Source organism: Piliocolobus tephrosceles, chromosome 20 (genome assembly GCF_002776525.5).
Source record: "Piliocolobus tephrosceles isolate RC106 chromosome 20, ASM277652v3, whole genome shotgun sequence".
Classification (NCBI taxonomy): domain Eukaryota; kingdom Metazoa; phylum Chordata; class Mammalia; order Primates; family Cercopithecidae; genus Piliocolobus; species Piliocolobus tephrosceles.
In genome coordinates, this window is record NC_045453.1 from 44050619 (window position 1) to 44060679 (window position 10061).

The 10061-nt window shown below is 52.5% G+C and overlaps 1 protein-coding gene across 3 annotated transcripts in view; it reads left to right on the forward strand.

The window, feature by feature from the left end:
- Positions 1–346: 346 nt before the first annotated feature.
- Positions 347–10061, forward strand: part of OVOL2 (ovo like zinc finger 2) — a 34818-nt gene continuing 25103 nt past the window's right edge. The window contains exons 1-2 of one of the 3 annotated variants that reach the window (XM_023217799.2): positions 347–645; positions 2656–2876. Coding sequence is in view for 1 of the 3 variants with exons in the window: in XM_023217798.2 (XP_023073566.1) it covers positions 1899–1998; positions 2656–2876 (321 nt within the window). In the remaining 2 variants the exon portion in view is untranslated. Of the gene's footprint in view, positions 646–1616; positions 1999–2655; positions 2877–10061 lie in introns of those variants that run through there. The other 2 variants (XM_023217798.2, XM_023217801.2) reach the window with 2 other exon arrangements.

Below are 10061 nucleotides of genomic sequence, written 5' to 3' on the forward strand. Positions count from 1 at the left end.
CTCCTTTCTAGCAAATTCCGTTTGTTGGCGGATAAAAATACATCTGCAGAGTCTCCCGGAAGCTGCCCCATCAGCCTCGTAGACAAGAAGCCTTGTTTTCCTGCACCGCCACAGAAATGTCTTCCTCCTCCTCCTTCTCCGGCTCACTGGGATCAAAGTCTTTTTCGTTCTTAGCTGGTTTTCCTTAGAGAAAAGCTGGAGTTCAGGGTTCAGTTCAGAGAAGGTGACTCCTTGAGGGCAGACCTAGAGGCGCGGCGCGCCGGTCCAGCCCGCAGCCCCGGCAGAGCTGCGCCCCGGCTTCCTGCGCCGCGAGAGTCCGCCAGTAGCGCTGAGAAATCCGTTACCAGGCGGCTGTGTCCCCAAGGGCCATTCAGGGCGGAAGGGAGCAGGGAAAACCGCTGTGTTGATTCCCGGGCGCTGTAGGCTGCGAGCGCAGAGGGTCAGGTTACAGACAGGTGAGGCTGGCTGTTGGGTGAGCCGTGGGCTCCAGGGCATCCCTGGTCAGACGCGCCCCCGCAGCACTCGGCAGCTGGCACACGTCTGACGACCTCCTGGAGGAGGGGGACCGCAGCGATACAGGAGGCTGTGCCCGTTGTCCTGGGCGCACCCGAACAAGGCCTTGGGAAGGGCAGCGCGCCCCCCAACGTGAGCACAACTGCTTTAGAAACTTGGCATATTTTACCAATTCCCCCTCCTTCTCTCCCTCTTTCCTCCAGGCATAAAGGTTGATAGGAACAAACAGATATAATAATAAATGCAAAGCTTTCCTACCTCCCCGGTAGGGGCGGCGAGAAGATGTAGCCAATGTTCACTATGCTGGCTTCCTGGAAAGGTATTTCCCAGTCTCAGAATTTGGGGATCGGGTGGTTAGGGGAGGCAACGGTGGGAGTGGACGAGGACTGGGGGCTTGTTTTGAGGCTGCATTTGCTTAATATGCTCCTGGCTTTTGTTTCTATTGTGTGTTTACTTGGGGTGAGGGGGCCTCGGGGTGCAACATCTTGTGGGGAGAAGCTGCTTTGGCGGGGCAAGCCTTGTTTTTCTTAAATTGTATGATACTAGTCAGAAAAATAACGTGTTCTAAAGATGCCGAATTTTAAAATTTATTTTTACTGCTTTTGGGGGGGGGGGGAGTTGTAGTTGATGGATAGCTTAAGCCCCTAAGCCCCCACCCCCATTATTAATAATCAGAATCCTTGGAAGTCTCCCGCTGCCTCGCCCTTCTGACCGCCCTGATTTCATCAAGCCCCGGGAAGGCTCCACAAGGTCCAGAGGAACTGAGCCATTTTCTGGCTCGTCGAAGACAAATCCACCGGGCGGGGGAGGGGGACAACTCGTGGGAGGCCCCAGCTCACCGGAGGGGTGCCCTGGGAGGCGAACCTGGGGTTTACTTCGAAGAGCTCGCCTCGAGGTGCAGGTGATGGGGGAATGGGGCGGAGGTTGATTAAAAAATGTTCTTCCTTTCTTAAAAAGAGGAGGGGGAAGAGCAGACTTTAAATTCTTTTGCAAACATTCATGCCTAAGGAAGGGCTGGAACAGGCAGCCCCGGCCGCCGGAACCGGTCGGACAGGTAGCGAGCTTGTTGACACCGTTATGTTGCAGGGCGCATGCTCACTCCCAAGTTTCCTGGTGCCTTTTCTATTCCACCTTATGAAACTTTTTCCCCGGCGTGGTCTCACTCGCGATTTAAGGCATAGGTGTCGCCCAGCCGGGAGGCTGGGAGTCGCCAGGCGTGCGGGGGAGAGGCCTGGGCCACGCCGCGGCGGGGGGTGGAGGAAGAGGGCAGGCGAGGCGGGAAGGTGGGCTCTGGCCGCCGGGAGCCGGGGACGGAGCCGCCGCCGTCGCCCCTAGCGGGGAGCAGCCGGGAGGAGGGGGCCGCTGTCGGGAGAGGGGACCCCACCATGCCCAAAGTCTTCCTGGTGAAGAGGAGGAGCCTGGGGGTCTCGGTCCGCAGCTGGGATGAACTCCCGGATGAGAAAAGGGCAGACACCTACATCCCAGGTGAGCGCGCGCGGGGGCCGGGCCTGGGCGCTGGGCTCCCGGGGTGGGGGAAGGGGTGGCGGGTCTTCTCCGCTCATCGGCAGGGGCGGGCTCCCCACCTCATCCCCCTCTTCCGGGGGGCACGCGGGGGTCTTCTGGGCGAGGGAGGGCGGGCAATGAGGGACTGGGATGCCCGGGACTCTGGGCGCCCCCTTCCCCCTTGTGGGAGCCTCTAATTGCCCGGCGGCGGACCGTTGGCTGCAGCGCGGGCCGAGGTGGCCCAGGAAAGGGATTGAAAGCCAGCAGGGGCTACCCCCAATCTCACGTCCTCATGGGGGTGCACAAAGGCCCGCCAATCCTTCTGGGGCTAGCTGGGGAGAGGTCAGACCCGCCTCCCCCGCCCAGAGAGGAAACTTGGCGCGCAGGGTCCTCCGCCGCGCGTGGCCACCCGGTTCCTCGTGGGCGCCAGGGCTGGGACCGGGAAGAGGCCCCCAACACTCCAAGCTAGCCGTGGGGGTCGATCCGGGGCTTACTCGCCCACCCCCGCGACGTTGCCCACTTGGCGAGGTGCCCAGGTCCGGGGCGGGGCGGCGGCAGCACCGCCCGCAGGTCAAACTGCCGCGGGCGTACCGGCTGACGCCGAGTGTGTATGTCGGGGCGCGGCCCCTCCCTCCGCAGTGGGCCTGGGCCGCCTGCTCCACGACCCTCCCGAGGACTGCCGCAGCGACGGCGGCAGCAGCAGCGGCAGCGGCAGCAGCAGCGCGGGGGAGCCTGGAGGAGCCGAGAGCAGCTCGTCCCCGCACGCCCCCGAGCGCGAAACCCCCGAGCCCGGCGACGCCGAGGGCCCCGATGGACACCTGGCGGCCAAGCAGCGCCCGGTCGCCAGATCGAAAATCAAGGTACTGTGTCGACTCTGCCCCCGCCGCCACCTGCACCACGCCCTGGCGTCGGGCTCCCGGGGCCGGTGCCCCTCCCTGCCGCGCCCGCCCGCGCAACCCGGCACCCGCGCCCCGAGCGCGCCTGCCGCGCAGCTCCTGCACCTGCCCCTGGGAGGCGGCCAGGGCGCCTCGGCGCGTACTCCCGCCCGCAGGGTAGCTGCTACGCAGGGGCGGCCGGTTCCCGGAGTGGGCTCCGTCCGTCCGGGGGCCCTGCCTGATGCCGAGTGCTGCCTCTGGAACTGCCGAAAAGGCACTGGCATCGCTGCCTTCCGCCAGCAGCCCGTTCTGTGCGCCAGGCCTATAGAATAACGAAGGCCGTCGGAGTTCCCGAGGTCGGAAAGGAAGCCCTGGCGCTCTCAGAAATTCCACCCTCTGAAACGCAGTTCCTGGCACCGCGGTTCTGAGAGTTCACCCCCCATGCGTATGTTCTGGATATGGGCGGCAGCTTGACACATAGTGGGCCTCTCCCAACACGAGCGGTTCCCAGTGTCTGTCAGACAGGAGGCTCGTGCACGGCACTTTAGATCTGTCATCTTTCCGATCTTGAATTAAATTGATGGGTAAAAGGGTTCAACTACCGATTTCTCGAGCGTCCTTACCCCAGTGGATTGGAGTGTTTGCTCCCATCTATGGTCGCTTTTCAGGGCCCCCTCGAACATTCTGGAAGCCCACCTGCGCTTTCGGGCAGAACTTCCAAGATGGTCTGCTCAAAGGTATCCGCTACCCACCAAGATTTAGGAATCCCATTCCACTGACTCGGCCATTTGGAGCTAGTGGGTGGTGGTTTATGATCACTTGACCCCACTTTCTAGCCTGGTGGGCCGCAGTGAGACGCTGTGCACCCCCAGACCACCGGTGTAGGTGGTAATTCCAGGGTTCTCCGGTGCCCTCCCGCCACCCAGACCGGGAGTAGAGAGAGGGTGGGGAGGGAGAGCCTGGGCTTTGCTGTGGATTGAGAAAGCAGTCCTCATTTTCCTGGGAGAGGCCACACCTCCCCTGTGCACGTTCCATATTCCCAGGGTTTGACTCCGGGGTGGGCTGAAGCGCATTTGGTTATGAATGGAGGTTTGAGGCTTCAGCTGGGATCCAAAGGAAAGATCTCTTTAAAAAAGAAGTGCCAATACTGTGCGGGCCGGTAGCCTAGCGGTAAGTGTGAGGGTGAGGTTCAAAGTCAACTGGCCTGAGGCTCTTCTGGGCCAGGTGGGGTTAAATGGGAGGGAACAATTTGCCTGAGGCTGGTAGCTCTGCCCTTCGGGAAATTCTACAAAGTGTCCCACTTGCATATTTATCACCAGGCTGAAAGGACAATTGCAACGTTGTTTTGGGAACCTCTGCAGCTAGTTTGCCCCTCTGTCCCCCAATTGCCCAGATTCCCCTGGAGAGAAAGTGACAGATTCTCATCCAGTCTCTTAACCAACATTTTAGGCAATCTTTTCTGCCTCAGGCACACAGGGCCGTTGGAATCCTGGATTAAAGGAAGACGTAAACCAATCTGATTTCCTAGATTAGTTGCCTGTGCTCTGGGGGAAGGGGGGCGGAGAGGCACAATTCACTCCGGAACCGTTAAAAGTCTTCTTTCCATAGTTTCCAGGGGAGTTTTTATTTACTGGGGATGTTTAGCTTCCTTCTTTCTGCCTCTACCCTCAAAAAGGAGACATTTTGGTGTTAATATGCACCAAGCCTCCAGAATTATTATCAGCCGTGGCATTGGCAGTTTTCAAATGACTGAACGAATTGCCTGTATAATTATAAAGTTCTTTCCAAGGCATGCTGAACTCACAGAGTTTCTCTAAGAATTAGTTTCTTTTCTTTCTTTTTCTTTTTTTGAGACAGAGTTTCGCTCTTGTTGTCCAGGCTGGAATGCAATGGCTCAATCTCAGCTCACTGCAACCTCTGCCTCCCGGGTTCAAGTGATTCTCCTGCCTCAGCCTTCCAAGTAGCTGGGATTACAGGCATGTGCCACCACCGCCTGCTAATTTTGTAATTTTAGTAGAGATGGGGTTTCTCCGTGTTGGTCAGGCTGGTCTTGAACTCCCGACCTCATGTGATCCGCCCGCCTCGGCCTCCCAAAGTGCAGGGATTACAGGTGTGAGCCACCGTGTCCAGCCAAGAATTTGTTTCTTTTTGTCGGGCGGATCATTTGAGGCCGTTTCTTTTTTTTTTGAGACGGAGTCTTGCTCTGTCGCCCGAGCTGGAGTGCAGTGGCCAGATCTCAGCTCACTGCAAGCTCCGCCTCCCGGGTTTACGCCATTCTCCTGCCTCAGCCTCCGGAGTAGCTGGGACTACAGGCGCCCGCCACCTCGCCCGGCTAGTTTTTTGTATTTTTAGTAGAGACGGGGTTTCACCGTGTTAGCCAGGATGGTCTCGATCTCCTGACCTCGTGATCCGCCCGTCTCGGCCTCCCAAAGTGCTGGGATTACAGGCTTGAGCCACCGCGCCCGGCAAGAATTTGTTTCTTAGGCAGTGGGCTCCCAGGACCACAAGAAAGGCAGGTTTGAGCCATTGCCTGGCACAGAGAGGCAACACTCGGCCCATCTAACACCTGGGGTGTGCAAGGCAGCAGGAGGTAAAAATACTCCCAACCTGGTGTTCCTTCCAGAATCATCTGGCAGTAGCCGTTAAGCATGTAAGTGCTGGCTTTGTCACTTCATAGCAGGACAGGGTGAGATGGTGAAGGGGCCAAGCCAAGAAGTGTGGGTGCTCCTGCTGGGCAGAGGCGAAGCTCTGGATGATGTCAGAAGGAAAACTTCAATCGCGTTCCTCTTTTTTTTTTTTTTTTTTTTTTTGAGAGAGTCTCGCTGTGTCGCCCAGAGCTGGAGCGCAGTGGCACAATCTCAGCTCACTGCAAACTCCGCCTCCCGGGTTCAAACAATTCTCCTGCCTCAGCCTCCCAAGTAGCTGGGATTATAGGCACCTACCCCAAAGCCTGGCTAATTTTTGTGTTTTTAATAGAGACGGAGTTTCGCCAATTTTTCCGGGCTGGTCTTGAACTCCTGACCTCAGGTGATCCGCCCACCTTGGCCTCCCAAAGTGCTGAATTACAGGTGTGAACCACCACACCCAGCCGGCCAGTCGGGCCCCTCTTAACGGCTGTGATCGTGGATACATTATCTCCTCTGAGCCTCAGTTCCTTGATCTGTAAAGTGGAGGACTCAAAGAATCAGCCTCCTCCAAGAGTTGCATAGATTAAATGAGATGGTGCGTGTAAAGTGTTTAGCTTTCTGTGTATGTGTAAACTGCCCAAGAGGAAGTTAGCTGACAGTGACATACAGCAAGTTTTAATGCCCAACATTTTGTTGGCTGCAGTAAGGACACAGGCTTCACTAACTTGATCGTGTTGATGGGTGGATCTAGAAAAAGTCCGAGGCGCAGGTTAAGAAATGTGGCTGGCCTTTCCCAGCCCATCTGCCTTTTGACGGTGTGCCTCGGGGCAGATTGCGAAATTGTCTCTTTACTGCTGAGAATTCTGTAATTTGCCAAACAAATAGGGGTGAGAAGATGACTTACATTCCACAGAGTGTGCATGGCAGGTCCCTTTTGTGCTGGATCCATCTGCTGGTCTCCAGCTGCAGGGTGGAGAAACCCAGGAAATACTAATCACCATTGTCCTGTGGAGGCTTATTAGAAACTAAGTAACTCTGAAGTTAACCCGGTTGACTGATAGTATTCATTCCTGATTCTCTGGCTGGTAGGACCCAGGTCCCAGTATGGAGTACCAAGGGAATTTGTCCTCTCACCCTGTCCTATTCTGTTCTTTCTTTTTGCCTTCTTCCATGGGTTCTTCAAAATAAATTAAGTTTAGATTCTTTCAAAAGTATTCTTGGCCTTTTACTCGGCTCTCTAACGAGTCTTGTAGTGGTGCAGATGTGTGTTTATGGAGTCGTCCCCATACCCCCATCACTTTGTATTATTTAGAATCTCAAAGGCGCAGTCGTACGTATCTGCCACCCAGCCCCAACAACCAGTAACCCATGGCCATTCCTGCCCAGGCACACCCCCACCCCTTGCCCCACACATGATTTTGAAGCAAATCTAGGACATCATACCATTTCAACCACAAATAGTTCAGAATGTGCGTTTAGTGGATAAAAACCAAAATTCATGATCACACCCACATTACCAATTGTGTTCACATTACTAATTGTCTCATAAATTCTTACTTTTCCCCTCCAGTTTGCTTAATCAGGTCCACATAATGTCTACTCGTTGTAATTGATTGGCATGTCTTTTGAGCCTCTTTTAATTTCATACATTTTCCCTCCATCAAGTTAATTGTTGAAGAAATGGGTGATTTGTTTTGTAGAGTTCCCAACAGTCTGGATTTTGCTGAGCACATCACCATGTGCCTAACATTCCTCAGTCCCCTAGGTTTTCTCTAAACGAGTAGTTGGATTTGCAGCTGCAGCATCCAGTATCACATGTGACTATCACAGCCGTAGTCAATTAAGAATGAACAATTAGACCAGGTGCCGTGGTTCATGCCTGTAATCCCAGCACTTTGGGAGGCTGTGGGTGGATCACCTGAGGTCAGGAGTTCGAGACCAGCCTGGCCAACATGGTGAAACCCTGACTCTATTAAATAACTACAAAAAAAAATTAATGGGGCTTGGTGGCATGTCCCTGTAATTCCAGCTACTTGGGATGCTGAGGCAGGAGAATTGCTTGAACCCGGAAGGCATAGGTTGCAGTGAGCCAAGATTGCACCATTGCACTCCAGCCTGGACAATAGAGCCAGACCCCATCTCAAAATAACAATTAAGTTCCTCAGTCCCATTAGTAACATTTTAAGTGCTCAGTAGCCACGTGTGACTAGTGGCCAATGTACTGGACAATAGAGAATATAATTTTTCTGTCACCACAGAAAGTTCTATTGGACAATGCAACTCTCCCTACTTGGTCAGCTCTATTCTATTTCAGCCAGAATATGTCACAGTGGGAGGCATCTATCTTCATCAGAGGCACTGAATATTTGGTTATCTCTCTTTTTCTGATGTTAGCAGCTGTTGATGCTCAGGACCTAAATATTTTGGCTTATTAGGTGTTCTAAAACAGCAATAATCTAATTCTGTCCTGTTTATTAACTGATGTATTTCTATAGAGACGCACTTTGCCTCATCTACTGCTTGGTTTCTCAGTGGCACAGTTCATTTATGAAAGGCAGAATAATGCTGGATTCATTTTATTTACCTTTATAAATGAAGATAATCAGTTGTTAACCAGAATTCTCCATTGATAGCTAATTAGTTCTTTCTTTTCTTTCTCTTTATTTTTCCTTTTGAGACAGGGCCTTACTATGTTGCCCAGGCTGGTCTCAAACTCCTGGGCTGAAGCAATCCTCCTGTCTCAGCCTCCCAAAGTGCTAGGACTGCAGGCACACGCCACTGAGCCTGGCTCTCAATCTGTTATTTCATTCATTTTGTTATTATGGATTTAAGCTGTTTTTAAAAACCATTTCATTTAATATTTGGAAGGGAATATAAGCTCCACCTCTGACTCCTTTCCTCTTATTTTTTGTCTCCCAAGACAGACTTGAATACTCCTCCCGCTGTCCCCATTGTAACCTGCTGCCCATTTTCTTGGCTGCACATTTGGCCAACGGACTTCTCTTTTCCACTCTAGACCCATTAGAGCCAGGGAACACTTCCAACTGGGCTCGTATTCCCCAGCAACCAGTGCAGTAGTGCCTGGGTCACAGAAGGACATAAGTCAACATAAAACAAGAATACAGGCGGGGGAAGAAGTCGTCAGTTCCTAGACATGAGTGATAGCATTTGAAGGAAAACGTAGAAAGCAGGAAGAAAAGGGATACTGGAAAAATGCTTGGAATGGATTTTTGATGAAGGTTAAATTAATTAAAAGGGGGAAAAGAAGGAATATGAGAACAATATGTATTCATTACCTGGTTTTAAACTTGAATATAGGTGAAGTAGGTTTTTATTGTTGGAAAGGACTACATAGGCTTAGTTATGAACATCAGAATCCACTATAGCTAGTTTAAGCAGAGAAAGGTATTAAATGGACTAAAGAAAGACCAAGCTGAGCTCCTAGGAATGACTCGGAGCCACAGAGCAGAACTGGGCCACCTAGGAGCTGCGGCTGCTGCCCAATCAGGAAGCTGCCACCTCGACGGCTGCCATTGCAGAGTGTAAAACAATTGCCTCTTGCCTGCCTCTGCCCAGTTAACTCGGGACTGAATTCAGATCTCCTGATAGTGCATGTAATTGGTAGAACCCAAGTTACTTCCCAAATCCTCACGGCAAGGGAGTCAGGGAAGTGTAGTTTTCACTTCTCTAGCTTCTGCAGTACAGGAAGGCCCACCAAAAGGAGTTGGGATAGCTACTGAGTCCTTCTACAGGATTGACTACAGGAACGTTTAAAGCATGTATGGCCCCAAATCTCCTTACTTTCAGGGTGAGAAAAATTAAGCCCAGCAAGTTTTTGTTGAGTTCCTCAAAGTTGTTAGTGGCAAAACTCAACCCAAGGATCCTTAGCTTTTCAGCATTGTTCCATTGCATTATGGGACAACCGCATTGTCCAGTATGTCAGCCGTAGTCAACATGTGGCTTTGATGCTTTAGCCCTTAGTGTTGATGGTCTGACATTAAGGACTCATGATGACATGAGACAAACAATGGGGTTCATGCCCCCTCCTCCTGCCCCACAGACCTGTGGGGAGGGAACTGTAGGCACAAGTTTTGCAGATGACAACCACATTCAAAATTCTCAGGGTGGGCCACTACAAGTCATGCGGCCATGGGCAAGTCATTTCTCTTTGGGCCTCGGTTTCTTCTTTGGGTTTATAAAGATATATATTCCCTTCATCTTCTCTGCATTTGAGAAGGCTCTCCATTCTACCGTGTAGGGGAGTTGTGAAGTCTAAGGAAATGGTACACAGGACCAGGAGGGGAATCTGAATGCCAAACGAATTGGGGAAATATGCTTAGCACACTTTTAGCATTCAAGCATCGCAACGTGTCGGTGGAAATCTCGTCCAAATGGCCACCAGAAGGTAGCCTTGGACTCAGAATGTCCTCCCATAGGAAACAGGACCATTAACTAAATGAACTTGTCTGCTAGAAACATCAACAGAAAATAAAGGTTGTTCTTTTTTTGTCGTTGTTTTCACCTTTAGAAGTTTGACAGGTGA